The sequence below is a fragment of the Olea europaea genome, chromosome 4, assembly GCF_002742605.1.
Source record: "Olea europaea var. sylvestris chromosome 4, O_europaea_v1, whole genome shotgun sequence".
Taxonomy (NCBI): Eukaryota; Viridiplantae; Streptophyta; class Magnoliopsida; order Lamiales; family Oleaceae; genus Olea; species Olea europaea.
The window spans coordinates 18,310,275-18,327,649 of NC_036240.1; the positions used below are offsets into that span (position 1 = coordinate 18,310,275).

Here is a 17,375-nt window from a genome sequence, read left to right on the forward strand (position 1 = left end):
AGTTATATGTAGGTCGGGAATCTGAAGTCTTTCCTTGTTGAACTTGGTCATGAAGTCACGTAGGGTCTCATTTTATCCTTGTCTAAGTTACATGAGGGAAGCCGCTGTCTTCCTGATGCGTTTACTGCTTGCGAAGAAAGCAGAGAACTTGTCCGCCAAATCCGAGAATGAGGCTATAGAGTTCGGCTCTAAGGTTGAGAACCAATCCCTAACAGCATTCGTCAAAGTTCGCAGGAAGGCCTTACACATCACTTGATCTGGTGCGACCTGTAGATTCATGACATCCGTGTATACGTTAAGATGATTGATTGGATCGGTGGTCCCATCATATTCTTTGATCCTAGGATACTTAAATGTGTCTGGCAATGGGAATGTCAATATCTCGGGAGTAAAGGGAGTATTGGAACTGAATCTTGCTGACCCTTTGTTGCCCTGACGTAGGCCTGCTGTAATTCCTTCTTGAATAATCCTAGCGAGTTCCCCGGACTCCATGGTCATCAATCTTGAGGCTGAGGTCACATGTGGTATGCCCGAGGCCCCTGCTCCGCCATTGTCAGGGACATGTCTCTGAGCTTGAGCTCGAGCATCAGCCATAAAACCCCCCTGGGGTGATGGATGCGAATTTCTTTGACTTAGCAGCTGAGTCAGTGTGGCGACCTATTGTCTGAGCTCTTCAAAGGCTTCGGTAGTGACGACTGTCGGCTGGAACTCTGGCACTTTCGATGATTCCTCTTGAGGAACAGAGATATCCTCAAGATGAGGTTGGTTTGGAGCAAATGAGCTTGCTGGTGGAAGACCTGAACGTGTGTTTACCATGGCTTTTGGTAGCGCTTCCCACAGACGCGCCAATAATGCTACCAAAAATCGTACCTGTAGATTTTCCGAGCTTGATGACTGATGAGGAGCACGAACGTGATTTTTCGGTACCTGAAACAAAGGAAACGAGGTGTGTTCTCGTCGCCCCTCCGATGCTTAAGTCAGAAAGGGAATTATATGCGTGAGGCTATATGCTGGAGAACAATGAAAAATGTACCTAAATAATGGCCCAAGGTTATGCTTTTATAGGGGTAGGTAGTGTACTCCTAGTAGGATTGCGCGGGTTGGATGTTTTTATCCAAGGGAATTCTATTTATAAAGAATGCCCTACTTGTAATGGAATTGTTTGACAAGTGGTATAAGGGTTGATACAGAATTCTTGGGTGTTTAGGTTTGTTTGTTAGGTACCTAGGTCTTAGAAGGTATGTTGGCGGTATATGTCCCGATGACTATTCTCGAGGACTTGAGAGGTTGATGTTAATATTTGCACGAGCTACCTTGAGGACCAAAATACCTTAAGGTCTCCGGGAGATCCCGAGGACCATAGCAGAAAGGTGAGCTAGAGCATATATGGAGTCCTCGGGGTGTAGTCCTCGGGGTATATCAATATTGGCATCGTCATGTACAAAATATATTTTCATGCTTAAAAATAAATGAGAAAATTTGCTGGATATAGAATATGAATTATAGATTTATAGAGTTCTTCTCATGAATTTCGACATATATATAAAGACGGAATATATTAAAGTAAAAAGAAATTATATATGCATAAATTTCAAGTCTTTTCAACTTGGACGAGGATAACATTTCGTTTGAAAAGAATATCGTATATAACAAATGAGCTAAAATGTTTGCACATAATGAATATCTTTTCTTTTGAAAAGTCATGAAAGTGGTCGAATAGAATTTTATCATTAAATTAAATACAAGAAAGATATGTGTACTTAGGAATGGCAACGAACAAAGCAGGTGGCCTTCCCTAACCCGTGAGAATTTACGGGAAACGAGTAGGTTCTGAGTGGGGATTGTAAAATAGCCCTATTTTTTGCACGGTTTAATTATTTGTTTATTTTATATTTAAATTGAAAAATATTGTAATTTTATCATCCTAAGTGGACATTTTACAAAGGAAATACCTAACTTTATGTTTATTACCATTTACGCGCTCCAAAGTATTTAAACACTATCCCTTGTTCACCGACCCCTTTCATCTTTTCCTTAAAAGAATACAAAATAGGTTGTGTGGTACCATTTCTTGTAGCTCTCCCAAACCCTACAATTTTACACTATTTTATTTATAGAAGCATCTAGAAAACATAAATTATTACCAAGGGTGGCAATTTAGTTAAGTGGCTCGTCAATTCGTCCACTTAACTTATTAAGACTCAATCCATGGGCTTCTCGGACTCGTCTATAGACAAGCTAGAGCCCCAACCCCAACCCCAGCCGAGCATAGTTGCAATGATGATATGAGCGGAAGCGACGAATGACTCGTGGGCGTTTCCAATATGGAAAAAAAACCAAAAAATAAAAAAAATGAAAAATGAAAAGTAAAAGAAGGGTAAAGGTTTTTATTTCATTTCAATTAAATTATTATATAATGTGTTATTTTGTAAAACTCAATGAATGAAAGTGAAATTAAGAGGAAAAAATGGAAAATCAACGAATATGGACAAGATCCGAAGTTTGAGAATTAAAGAGAAAATAATTAAAGTTGTATCGAACCTCACAATAAAGATTCGAGAATGCTCGATGTCAATTGGATGCAATTAGAAGTAAAAAAAAAAGGAGTGAAATATGATAAAATATAGACATGGTGTTGATTTTCAACTGCATAAGGACACTCCAGATTTTTTAGTTCAAGATTGAAACCCATTTTTGACCTAGTTTTTTTTTCGAATTGAAAAAAGGCTATTTCGAGCAAAGTTTTAACCATTGAGTTATTTTTAAAAACCAACTTGAATCGCCTCAATTGGATATCAAGAGAGAAAGTTATGATAAAATATTAAAGGAAGTGCAATCTGTTCACCTAAAAGGTGGAGTGTCACGACGCCAGAAGAAGCGCTATCTGAATGCATCTAAGGCGCATTTTTGGTCAATTTTGGAGTCCATAAAAATCCTACTTTCGACACAAACGAGGAGACAACTATAAATACGAGTTTTCACACTTTTGAGAAAATTCTACACATTGAGAGAAAGAGAATGTTACGTGTTGTCAAACTTGACCAACCTATTTGGGCCTATGGCCCACTCAATTCGAACCACGTGGCACTCTAGCCGAGGTGGCAGGCCCGCTCAATCCGAACCATTTGGCGCTCTAGCCAAGGTGTCATGAATGGCTTTGGCCCTTCATGCCGAGGCCTATATGTCGAGGCTTGTGAAGATAGCCGAAGCCCTATAGCGGAAGTACTACGTGAGTAGTAGAAGCCTTGAATCTGAAGCTGAAGCAGAAGCCTCCGAGCCATGAAGGAACGTCTTCCATGATCACTTCTCCCAAGAGATCTTCTACATAAAGATCTTGTTAGAATGATTGATGGAACATTGTCATAAGTGTACATGTCAAGTCTTGTCATTCGCATGGGGGTTCTGCATAAGCAATAAATGCGCAGCAAGTTAGTAAATCAAGGATGATGCCTAGGATTGGATGCTTGGATTAAAGAGATGAGGCCACGTGCCACCTCATCTAAGGGCTGTCATTTCACATGTACCACTATAAATACTTCCCTTGTGTAACATTAAAGGGCTAATGCAAGAATCAATACAAGAACCACATTTTACTCTCTCTTTCATATTATCTTACAACACAATACGAGTTCATACATATTTACATGCACATTATTGATCACTGATTGGTAATTATTGTACAACTGGATTAAGAACATCTCGTCAAATTTCAAACGTTCTTGTCCCGCGTTGCTGAGCTACTTCCATGCCCCTGATCTGTTCATCCTAGACCATCCACGTATCTTAGCGTGTAGGACCTTCGCTCATGTGTGCACGGGTGGGTCCGGCATCTATTGGCAACATTTTTTGGGGTAAACAGATTGGCGCTGTCTGTGGGAAACCATACCATAATCATGAACAACCTTGTGGTGAAAGCTTATTGAAGAGCATTTGGGCTTCCTCCTTGAAAAAGAATTTGTCCTTGAAAAAGAACAGGAGAAAGCCCACAACTTAGTAAAATCTGAAGAGTCAGACGAAAAGAAAATGAGTTCAAATGAAGACACACTCCCCAGGAGGGTAAGAGAAAACGCAAATGTGCCTCTTCCACCCGCTGCCCTAAAGAAGAGGTGAAATGCGGGCGACGACACGGTTGTCAAGAGAAATGGCTGCCATGATGACTAACATGAGAGATATTGCTAGCCAAAACTTGGCTATGAGAGAGCTCATGGCCCAAATGCAGGGCCAAGGAGGCTTTCCCATTCCTCCATACGCCCCTCAAGGGCACTACCAGCAAGAAGATGAAATTCAAAGTCATAGAGCTGCCTCGCCGGACTATAGTCAAGGTAGAAGCCCATTTGAAAGGGAAGTGGAAGTTGATGTTTCCTCCAACTACGCTTCTGGCTGACCCATCGAGGTCCCATTAAACCATGATAACTTCCCACCTCCATATTAGCAAGATTCAAGACATAGGAGGGCAGATAATGTATTTAATAGAATTAGCCCCGATAAACCGAGGCTTAGGTAACAGCAGACTCACCAGCCTTGGACAAGGCCATCGCCTCCACCTCCAATGCCCCATCAGCTGGAAGAAAGGCATGAAAATGCCCCCCGTGTTGCTCTGCCTAGAAATAGGTGCCAGAGGAGGGAGGAAGAGGCTAGGAACCACCATCGAACCTCTCACCAACAACCACGGCATGAGGCCGAAGAATACGATTCAGATGAGCAGCAGAGGTCTTGTGACTTGGACGATGACGATGAGAATTTTCCATTCTTGAGGGAACTAAGGAGTGCCCAGGTTCCAAGCCACTATGTAATACCAAAGATATCAAAGTATGACGGAAGAGGCGACCCACAGAAGCACCTGAATGCTTATAAAACTCACATGAGTCTAAGGGGCGCCACCCCAGCTGTGAAGTACAGAGCTTTCCATTTAACACTTAGTGGAGCGGCTGAAATTTGGTATAGCAGGTTACCGTCTGGGAGCATAAGAAGCTGACCCGAGTTTAAGACAACATTCTTGAAGAGGTTCGCAGTAAGCAAAGAAGGAGAGGCCCCCATCCAACATCTCCAAGACATAAGACAAGCACATGGGGAGTCCCTAAAGAGCTTTCGTTCATGCTTCACCAATGAGATGACGTATTACGTGCAAGTCACCGACCGTGAGGCACTATCTGCTTTAAGGGGAGGTTTGAACATGAATACCCTATTCTGGAGAGACGTGCAAAATCAAGATCCCACCACCTATGATGCCCTACTCAAGATGATGAGGCGGGAAATCATCAATAAAGAATTGATTGAGCGTAGGAACAGGGCAAGTAGAGGCCTCCCACCTCCTCAAATGCAGCGTACTAGAGGGCCGACCTCCTACCTAATGGACTACTAAATAAACCAGGCTGGAAATGAGAGTTCTGGCCAAACACTTGCCACCGCCACTTTAAACGCGGTTCCTACCTTGGCGTATGAGGATATCAACCCAATTACGACACCCATTAGATGGAAACCCCACCAGGATCCCGTAGAGGGAGAGGCTGAGGCCAGGGTTTGGGACCTAGAAATAGGTTAAATCAGAACCCATTGGGATATTGTATACATCACCGGTCATATGGACACGACACAGCAGATTGCCGAGACTATGTGCACTGCTCTCGGATGGAACCCCCTAGGGACAGAAATGAATCGTCCTAGACGAACAGGCCCCCGCCCAGGCACGACAATCGACGTGGGCGTGAGAAGGCTGCTCCCTATTAAAGGAATATTTTCCCATGATGAAGGGAGCACAATACGGAGAGGCCCAGAGAAGGGCGAAGGCACCGAAGAAACCGACAAGCCCAAGATGAGGCCCCTGTCCACGAGGTGGATACTATATTTGGAGGCCCATATGTTGGCGGTGAGACACGAAAGGCCAAAAAGGAATTATGCCCGGGAGGCTAAGCACCCCACTTTGGCAAGCTACATTGTGGACAGCAGCTCTCGGAGGAACCAAGTTCCACCCATTATCTTCATCCAGGAGGAAGCCAAAGGGGTTCACTACCCCCACTGTGATGCACTTATTGTGAGAGTCGTCATAGCTCGAAATGGGCTCAAGCGAATATTAGTTGACAACAGTAGCTTTGTCAACATTCTACTCGGATCTGCCTTTAACAAGATGATATTGGATCATCAGTTGACACCCACCACAACTCCTTTGTACGGATTCATCGGAGATAGCATCACTCCAAGGGGAAAGATAACACTTGCAGTGGAGATGGGAGAGTCTCCCCAAACTACGATGAACTTTATAGAATTCCTCATTGTCGATAGTCGATCGGCCTACCATGGAGTATTAGGTAGGCTAACCCTAAAAGAATTGGGAGCAGTCACCTCCATCCACCACCTATGCATGAAATTTCCGATGGAAAATGGAGTGGCAACGGTGAAAGGTGACCAAGGAGGATCGAGAGAGTGTTATCTAAGCTCCATAAAAAAGACAGAGCCCTGGGATGTCCATGTAATCATAGCCGATATAGTTATAGCTGATGTCCCAGGTGATGCTCCCACTGAACCAGAAGATATCGATATGATTGATGCACCAACCAATCCAGGGGTATTGGTCATTGATGAGATCGATCCCCACATAATTGAACACGAACCTCAAGCATCACCGATTAAGGAACTTAAGAGCTTCTCAGTAGACCCTCGAGACCCATCCAAGGTGCTGAAAGTAGGCAATGGCTTATCCAACATTTTGAAGGAAAAGATTAAGGATTTTCTAAGTAAGAACCTTGATGTCTTTGCTTGGAGGCACGAGGACATGGTAGGCATAGACCCCAAGGTCAGTTACCACCACTTGAAAGTTGATCCTAACGTTGCCCCGCACAGACAAAAAAGGAGAGCCCTCAATCCTGAAAGGTATGAGGCTCTGAAGGAAGATGTTCTGAATCTCATCCAAAATGGCTTTATCAGGGAAGCTACCTATCCGAGGTGGGTCTCCAGCCCGATTTTAGTGAAGAAACACAATGATAAGTGGAGGGTGTGCATCGATTTCACCAACCTCAACAGAGCTTGCCCGAACGACAGCTTTCCTCTCCTAAGGATTGACCAACTAGTAGACTCCACGGCTGGGCATGAGTTGTTGAGCTTTATGAACACATACTCCGGATACAACCAAATACTCATGCACTCGGCCGATGACGAGCACACCTCTTTCATCACAGACCGAGGCCTTTATTGTTATAGGATGATGCCCTTAGGGTTGAAAAATGCCAAAGCGACTTACCAAAGGCTAGTCAACAAAATGTTTATGGAGCTCATCGGTATAACAATTGAGGTATATGTGGATGACATGTTGGTAAAGAGTTTGGAGGCTGAGGACCACATAACGCACCTCAACAGCACCTTTCGAATCTTGAGAAGGTATAGGATGAGGCTAAACCCCCTCAAGTGCACCTTTGGAGTGGCCTCCAGCAAATTCTTAGGATACATGGTCAATCAACGTGGAATTGAAGCCAACCCTGAGAAGATTGAGGCCGTACACAAGATGAGGTCCCCTCAAAAGCCAAAGGAGATGCAAAGTTTGACTGGATGAGTGGTCGTACTTAATCGCTTTGTCTCCAAAGCTACAGACAAATGCCTCCCATTTTTCAAAGTGCTGAAAGCTGGGAAGAAGTTCCAATGGAACGAGGAATATGAAGAGGCCTTCCAAGGCCTGAAAAGGTGCCTAGGGTAGGCCCTCCTCCTCTCCAAACAGAAGCCCGGTGAGATCCTACAGCTATATTTGGCCGTCTCCAATGAGGTCATCAGTTCGGTTCTAACCCGAGAAAAGGAAACCACCCAACTCCCCGTTTACTATATAAGTAAAGCACTCCTATCGTCGAAAACCCGTTACTCCGATATGGAGAAACTCGCTTTGGCCTTGATCACAGCCTCCAAGAAATTGAGACCCTACTTCCAAGCTCACACCATCCATGTGCTGATAAATTTTCCTCTAAGCCAGGTACTCCAAAAGCCCGATGCCTCTGGAAGATTATTGAAGTGGGCAGTGGAGCTAAGTGAATTTGACCTCATGTTCAAGGCTAGGGTAGCCATCAAGGGTCAAGCCTTGGCTGACTTTATGGTAGAATTCGTCAATTTACCCGAGGTAGATAAAATCATGGAACCCATCGAGCCCCCTACATGGAACTTATTCGTTGATGGGTCGACTAGGGACGCCAGCTCAGGTGCTGGAGTTGTCCTCATCATCCCTGAAGGTCACGAGCTAAACTCAGAGATGAGATTCGAGTTCAAAGCCACCAACAATGTAGTAGAATATGAGGCACTTCTTGCAAGCCTCAGGCTGGCCAAGGAAATGAAAGTAAAGAGGCTACTTATCAACAGTAACTCCCAGCTAGTTGTTAACCAGGTAAATGGTAACTTCTCAGCCAAGGACAAAATGATGGCCGCCTACTTGAAAATGGTGATGAACCTCATCCCATCCTTTGAAAAGTTTGAACTAACCCAGATCTCTCGCATCGAAAATGCTCATGCGGATGCACTCTCCAAGCTTACTCGTAGCAAGGATTCAAAATTACTCACAGTAGTACCTATAGACCACCTCCTCCTGCCGTCAACTGAGGTCCCTAATGTAATGTGGGTCACTGGGACTCCTACCTGGATGCGGCCAATCGTAGCATACCTCAAAGACCAGGTACTTCCCACTAACAAGTGTGAGGCCTACAAGCTAATGAGGAGGTCAGCTCACTTCCTCTTCGTTGATGATGTTCTCTATAAGATGAGCTTCTCCTCCCACTCTTACGATGCGTTGGAAGAGAAGAGGCTACTTACATATTAAGAGACGTTCGTGAGGACGTGTACGGCAATCACTCCGGTGGTCTATCTTTAGCATAAAAGATATTGAGGTAGGGGTACTACTGGCCTACCCTGAAAAAGGACGCCCTCAAGTTTGTACGAAAGTGTGACAAATGCCAACGATTTTCTTCGGTACAAAGACAACCATCGCAGGATTTGACCGCGGTCTCCAGCCCTTGGCCTTTCTCGAAATGGAGTGTGGACCTCATAGGTCCTCTACCTAAAGGTAGAGGAGGTGCAAGCTTTACAATTGTGACCATTGATTTCTTTACAAAATGGGTTGAGGCTGAACCACTGGCAACAATCACAGAAGCTAACACTTCCAAGTTCTTGTGGAAGAATATCATATGCCGATTCGAAATTCCATACTCAATCGTCTCAAACAATGGTAGATAATTCAATAACAAGAAGGTCAGAGCACTATGCGAAGAACTCGGCATCAAAAAGTATTTCTCCATGCCTCACCACCCACAGGCAAATGGCCAAGTTGAGGCTGTGAACAAAACAATCAAACACGTCCTGAAAAGGAAGGTTGATGTGTCAAAAGAGGTCTGGGTAGATGAGCTGTCACAAGTACTTCGGGCAATCCGAACCACCACGAGGACCCCGATCAGGGAAACACCTTTCCTCATGGCATATGGTACTGAGGCGATGAGCCCCGTTGAGGTCAGACTTCCGTTTCCAAGACGTCTACATTTTAGTAAGGTAACAAACGATGAGCTTCGGAGGTGCGACCTTGACTTCATCGAAGAGAGAAGAGATGACTCCCAGTTGAAGCTCCGCACATATCAAAGGAAGATGACGAAGTACTTCAACTCAAAGGTAAAGAAGAGATAATTCCGAGTCAACGATTTGGTCTTTTGGAGAGTCTTCCTCTCCTCAAAGGAACCTGGTTTCAATTTCCTGGGTCTAAACTGGGAAGGCCCATATAAAATTAGAGAAGAGATCCAGCCTGGGACTTACTGGATTGAAGACATGAATGGCAAGACACAACCCCGTCCATGGAACATCGAGTACCTCAGAATCTATTACCAATGAATGTACTACCTCGCTAAACGATCTTTCCCAGCTCTTGTAACATTTCTATGGTTCAATAAAATTCTATGATTAAATTAACGTGTTGCATTACTTCCTCACCTCGGAGGAGAGGCCAACGTCCCATTTCTGGGCCACCTCGCTTGAACTCCGAGACCCATGTACATGCCTCCCTTTGACGAGGCTGAACGCCAAGGGGAGAAGTTTCAATATGGTTGCACCATCCACCATATTGCGAAGTGTCGTCACCTCGGAGGAGAGTCAGCATTCCATCTCTGGACCACCTCCCTTGAACTCCGAGGTGCGTGCACATGCCTCCCTTTGGTGAGGTTGAACGCCAAGGGAAGAAGCCTCAACATGGTTGTACCATCCACCATATTGGGAAGTGTCGTCACCTCGGTGGATAGTCAAGCGTCCCATCTCTGGGCCACCTCGCTTGAACTTTGAGACGCATGCACATGCCTCCCTTTGATGAGGCTGAACGCCAAGGAAAGAAGCCTCAACATGGCTGCATCATCCACCATGTTGGGAAGCGTCGTCACCTCGGAGGAGAGGCCCATCTCTGGACCACCTTTTTTGAACTCTGAGGCGCATGTACATGCTTCCCTTTGGCGACGCTGAACGCTAAGGAGAGAAGCCTCAACATGGCTGCACCATCCACCATGTTGGGAAGCGTCGTCACCTTGGAGAAAAGGCCAGCGTCCCATCTCTAGGCCACCTCGCTTAAACTCCGAGGTGCATGCACATGCCTCCCTTTGGTGAGGCGGAACGCTAAGGGGAGAAGCCTCAACATGGCTGCACCATCCACCATGTTAAGAAGCGTCGTCACCTCGAATGATAAGCCAGTGTCCCATCTCTGGATCACCTCACCTGAACTCCGAGGCTCAAACACTTGAATCAGAGTAATATTCCTAGTTCGGTTGCAACAGGGTTCTTTCTTAGGATCCCTTCAGGTTATAGTTATTAAGCTTAAGTACAATTCATTTGCTTAAGTCCAATATTGGTCATAACTCGTGAGGCTTGCATACAATTTATCTGTTCAAGTGATTGGAGTTAAGATACCCAATTAAAGTTATTTAGTTCTTCAATCAACATTACGTTCAATTACTTTACGAGGCCAACACACTTCAAAAGAAAGAAATAACATTGAATGAAAAAGAGATTATATTGATTTTCAACTGATATTACAAAAGGGGGGCCTGAAGCCAGTACATCATGGGTAATTGAAAAGAAAACTATCCTAAGCCTGGAAAGATGATGGATGTGCTTTTGTAGCTGGAACTTCCACAGCTTGAGCATCAGAATTTGCTTCTTCTGCCTCTGCTACTTCATCTCCCACCACTTCATCAGCTAGGGTTTGAGGCACTTCGTCCATAAACTCCGACCTGAGTTGCGACAGATCCTGATTGGGATACAACTCCTCAGCTCGCTCCATCACTTCGGCATAAGCAAAGTTCCTCCAGTAAGTGCTGAAGCTCTTGTACTCCTCAATATTGTGGAAGTTGGCAATGTAGGCCTTCATTGTCTCCTCCCTTGCATTTTGGGCTTCCTCCTTAGCATGGGCTGCATCATCGACGTACCACTTAATTTGGCCCTCGATGAACTTGTATGCATCTTGGGCCCCTGCCAACTCCTTATTAGCCTTCTCCAAGGCTTCGGCTGTCACCTTCTGGTGGTCATTGGAAACCTCCACCTTCTCAGTCAATGAGGCTACCTCGCACTGGGACTCATAAACTTCTTCAATGCCTCTATCTGAGCCAAGGCAGACTCCAACTTCGTCGATTCTTCAAGTTTTTGGGCCCTAGCTTCCTCAACCTCAGCCCTAGCTGCCTTCAATTCGTTTGCAAGGGAGGCCGTCTTCCTCTCTGAGGACTGGGTCCACATCTGAAAATCAGTAAGGGTCACCCCGTACTCCAGTGCGAGGCCAAAAGTCCTAACACTTTAGCTCACAAGATCCCTCGTCAAGTCCCTGGCATCACAGGCGAAGGTGTGCAGCTGCCATCGATCCATCCAAAATTTATAAAAATTTTCAGTAGCACCTCGGATCTCAAATGGCAGGGCCTCTACCAAAGCTGGGGCCAGAGGCTCCTCCCTTCCAGTAAGGAAGCTAGGAGACTTTCCTTGCACTCGAGCCGGCCTCTGTTTAGCAGCCTCCTCTTCGGCTACTTCAGCTTGCTTTCTTGCAGCCTCTTCAGCCTCGGCACGCCTTACCATTTCAATCTTAACTGCTTTCGAGGTGGCTTCTAGTAGCTTCGGCTGCCCGGCTTCTTTGCCTTCATGGGACATAGAAGTCCCAAACTTGCCAGACGAGCTGGAGACGTGCACCAACTTTCTCTTCTTCGGCTCCTCAGGGACTTTCTCCTTCCCCTAAGGCTCCTTGGACTTTTCTGTCCTCTGGGGGGTCCTCTCTTTGGAAGCTCGCGATGTGCTGTCCTTGGAGAGACGCTCCACTCTGCCTCAAACCTCCTTGGCGCCGGTTCACCCCGACTTTAGAGGCCTTGCCTTCACAGTGGAGGTTGCCTTAAGGATGGACGCCATGTCAGGAATGGGTACTCCTTCCTCTTAAACTTGTCTACAGAACACAGCGCGTCAGTATCAAAATGAAAACACAAAAAATATACAAGTGTGGGAACTTCGTATCCTTAGAGGCCATTACCTTAAAATCGAGGAAATAGCGACTTCTATCGATGAGGTGGTCGAAGTGGCGAAGCTTCAGAGGTCTCTTATAAATGTCCTCTATCACTTCAAACTCCTCTCTACTCAGCTCGAACCTCATACTACTATCTGCAAAGACCTCAACAGTTAGAAAAATAAAATTTTTAATATAGATTACAAACTTGGGCTGGGAGACTCACGAGCTTCGTAGTACTGGGTCGGTACTGTGCAAGTTAGGGCTTTGTCCCCTCCACTACCTGCCACCTACCTCGCACCCAGAACCACGACTCCTTCCACCCCTTGATGGAAGAAGGTAGTCCCACCAAAAATGCTGCATGAGCCCTCCAAGGAGTTAGGTAATACTACCCCCTCGACTCCTTCCCTATTACCCTAGGCTGGAACAGGGTCATGAAAATGTGAAGAGACATGTCCTCTCCAAGTGATACTTCCTTCCATAGGAAGTACGACCCGTCTAATTGGATCCACCCATTTGGCAGAACCTGGGTTGGCGACAACATGAAGTTCCTCAGCACCGCCCTAAAGAAGGGGTATAGAGAAAGACGCATACCTACCTTAAACAGGTATTCACTTACCGCCACACAATTGGGCCTCGAATAACAGGCCCGCTCATGGGATTCGAGAACTAACATTTCCACATAGTGAGGCACACAGTACCTCTTCCTAATCTTCCCCAGCCTCTTCCCTATCATATTTGAAGGAACCCTAGACGCCCCCCACTCTTCGCTATAGGCTACTGTCTCCTCAATCATAGCATACCTATCTACCTCGGAATCCCTCCTATGACTGACCCCATGGCCCAATGACGCTACAGTGACCAATTCCCTATCCGAAGTGGACTCCATCTTAGAAATGACTAAGAACATGGTAAAAGGAGAATAATCTGTGAAAAATACCTACTGAAAAACTACACGAACAGAATGTGCCAAAAAAGCAATGAATGGACAGCCTCAACGCGGGAATGTTTAAGTTCTAAGAGAAGAAATCAGATTGCAAGTGCTGGAAAATCCAGAAAAATGGAGTTCTTTCGCCTTTTATAAAGGGCAAGGACGAACCCCCACCGTCAGATCAAAGCTCATTCAATCTGAACCCTTCATTTTAAATCAAATCCGAGGCGTAGAATTCAAACGATTTTTCAAACCTACGCCTCAGATTTAAGCGTGTCTCCCACGCACCTCAGCCAACGTGTTTACTTCAAGAAGCTCCAGCTTTTCTAATAATTATGATTTTAACTCGGCCGCAGCAGGCGCCTTGGAAGTTGCAACGGTTCAGCCACCCTTTTTCGAAAGCATGTGTAAAACATCAAATCATTAGCACAACTGTCAAGCAACAATTATTATCAATGAACCTCGGCTTCATCTTCAACATTCAGCTATCAAGCCTCGCAGGTTCGATTTCCCAACTCATCTCCAACATTCAGCCATCAAGCCTTGCAGGTTCGATTTCTCAACCACCTCGACTTCATCTGCAACATTCAGCCTTCAAGCCTCACAGGTTCAGTTTCCCAACCATCTCAGCTTCATCTTCAACATTCAGCCTTCAAGCTTTGTAGGTTCGGTTCCCCAACCACCTCGACTTCATCTTCAACATTCAGCCATCAAGCCTCGCAGGTTCGATTTCCTAGCCACCTTAGCTTCATCTTCAACATTCAGCCTTCAAGCCTCGCAGGTTCGGTTTCCTAACCACCTCGGCTTTATCTCCAACATTCAGCCATCAAGCCTCGCACATTCAGTTCATGCCACCACCTTGGCTTCTTCATCATTCACCCGCAATAGTACATTTCTAACCTAACCATGATATAAATATCTATACTTGGACTTAGGGGAATATTATTTAGGGTTCAAAAGTTCTTTCAATCTTTACCCAACCCATTGGCTTTACTTCATTAAAGTCCACGCATTATATAAATAACTATACTTGGACTTGGGGAACTATTGTTACGTGTTGTCATACTTGGCCAAGCTACTTGGGCCTATGGCCCACTCAATCCGAACCACGTGGTGCTCTAGCCGAGGTTTCATGAATGGCCGAGACCCTTCATGTCGAGGCTTATATGTCGAGGCCTGTGAAAATAGCCGAAGCCCTATAGCGGAAGTACCACGTGAGTAGCAAAAGCCCTGAATCCGAAGCCAAAGCAGAAGCCTCCAAACCATGAAGGAACGTCTTCCATGATCACTTCTCCCAAGAAATCTTCTACATAAAGATCTTGTGAGAATGATTGATGGAATGTTTGTCAAAGTGTACATGTCAAGTCTTATCATTAGCGTGGGGGTTCTGCATAAACAATAAATGCGCAATAAGCTAGTAAGTCAAGGATGATGCCTAGGATTGGATGTTTGGATTAAAGAGATGAGGCCATGTGCCACCTCATCTAAGGGCTGTCATTTTACACGTACCACTATAAATACTTCACTTGTATAACATTAAAGGGTTAATGCAAGAATCAATACAAGAAACCACATTTTACTCTCTTTCATATTATCTTACAATACAATACGAGTTCATACATATTTACATGCACTGTCATGATCACCGATTGGTAATTATTGTACAATCGGATTAAGAACATCCCGTCGAATTCTGAATGTTCTCGTCCCGTGTTGCCGAGCTACTCCCACGCCCCTGATCCGTTCATCCTAGACCGTTCACGTGTTTTAGCGTGTAGGACCTTCGCCCACGTGTGCACGGGTGTGTCCGGCATCTGTTGGTAACATTTTTTGGGGTCAACAAAGAACATAATTTGAAATTTAGAGAGTAAGTTCAAGATGAGAAAAACAACAAATCAAGAGTTTGAAATCAAGATTTGGAACGAGAAGAACAAACTTGGTGCAAGATACGTCATCTTTTCTACATCTTAATTCAAAATTCGATGATGTACTCAATGCAACTCTTTAGTTTTTCTTCCATTATGAGTAGTTAAATTCATATAAGGGTAAACAATGTAATCTTTTGAGACCATTTATTTCTTTTATTCAAGATTCAAGTTTTTTAAATGCATATGTATGTATTTTAATTAAGTATTTAATGCTTTGAATTATTTGGCCAATTATTCAATGACCTTTTGAATCTGTTGCGAATCGAGATGCGAGTTTTACAGTTAGACCACATATTAAAATTCGATAAATTAGTATAATATGTAGAGATACATGTACTGATTATTGTAGTCATTGTATAAATTCTTGGAACTAGTACTTTGTTTAACTAAAATTGATTCGCATAGAGATCTATGATTGAATTAGCTAAATAGGCTTAATGAGAGCTCGAGCGGGATAAATTGAATACAATAGAAGAATTTGACCAAACATTACATTAGACTTTTGAATCTTGAATTGAGACTTAAAGATGATCAATATGTGAAATTGTTTTATTCTAATATACATTCATTATTTAAATTTTAAATCAATCTTTGCATGCATCCACATAGTTTCAAATAGTTATATTAAAAATCACAACATCTAATTATTTGTTTATTTTCGATCAAATTAAAGTTAGGGATAATTGAACCAATAGTTAAATAGTAGTTCTCGTGGGAAGATATCCAGACTCTTAAGTCACTTTATTACTTGTTACGATTCGTACACTTAAAGGATATAAAATCGACAATAAGTTTTAGGCGCCATTGTCAAGAAATATTTTTATTTAATGTTAGTTTTAATTATTTTTTGCTTTTGTTTGATTTTTTTTATCAATTGATCTTTTTTTTTCTTTTTTTTTTCCTTTTTTCTTTTTTTTTTGGCTCCATTGATAGGGTATAAAAAGAAGCCAGATGTTAAAAATTCACAATGATTGATCCGGAATTAAATGAAGGTGACATGCTTTTTAGAAAATTCCTCTTTAGGCAAGAATTTAAAAAGTGGGGATACAATCAATTATGCCTATATGACTTCTTTCCATTTGGCGAATCAAACAGTCTTTAACAGTCTGTTGTTCAAAATCCTCATTTCACTTAATATCAAGAGCCATGTTAAAAGAGAAAATATTATCTATAACGATATTATTTTGTTCTCATAATTTATGAGATAACATATAATTTAAAATCTCGTTATTTTTTACACTTGTGGTTTTTCAAAAACCATATTTTCAATTTTGGATTGATCAATATTTTCTAATATTATTTCTTCCAAAGTATTGGGTTGATTTTTCTCTTATAATTTTGATTTTCAAAGTATGGAGTTTTTTGAACCAATTGGTCAACCACACTTCTAATATATTTGAGATTCATTTACTATAGCAAATTGTCATATAGGAACATCAATTTTTGCTAAAATATTTTCTACTGAAATATATGACTGTGTTACCCTTTTGTAACAATAAATACATCAAATATTGATTTGTAATTTTTCGCAAATAAATGATTTTTTTAACCTCTTACTCACATTGATTGTTGCGAGTATAAAGTGAGATACAGTTGTTTCATTCCAAAGAAATTACCTTCTTTTTCATGATGTTATTTTTCCTTCCCAAAGATTGGAAAGTCATTTCATCAGAATGATAATCTACAAAACGTGTAATAAATAAATCATCAGTTAAAGGTTCACGGTACATAATAATAGATAATGAATCAAAACCCACAAAATCCAAAGTCTTCATTAGAGATCCATTTTAGTACATTGTAGAGGTGAAATAGGACTTGGACAGTGCAACCAAAAATCCGTAGGTAAGAATATTAGGTTTATGAATAGAAGTTGCAAATGAGAATATTAATAATAGGCAGTTGTGTAATATGGCATAATCTCAAACAAAAGCTGTGGGTTTTATTTTCATAAGTAATGGTCTAGCAATAAGTTGTGGATGTTCAATAAACGATTCCACTACATCATTTTATATACGGATATGTGCAACCAAATGTTTAATAGGAATTCCAA

At 43.1% G+C, this 17,375-nt stretch overlaps 1 protein-coding gene across 1 annotated transcript; it reads right to left on the reverse strand.

Annotated features, from left to right (window-relative positions):
* Nucleotides 1-11,077: 11,077 nt before the first annotated feature.
* LOC111393122 lies at nucleotides 11,078-12,123 on the reverse strand. The gene is made up of 3 exons (XM_023018516.1): nucleotides 11,788-12,123; nucleotides 11,584-11,721; nucleotides 11,078-11,530 (listed from the first exon to the last, which is right to left on the reverse strand). Exons 1-3 carry the CDS (start codon nucleotides 12,121-12,123, stop codon nucleotides 11,078-11,080), a joined length of 927 nt encoding a protein of 308 aa, XP_022874284.1.
* Between the last annotated feature and the right edge of the window lie 5,252 nt (nucleotides 12,124-17,375).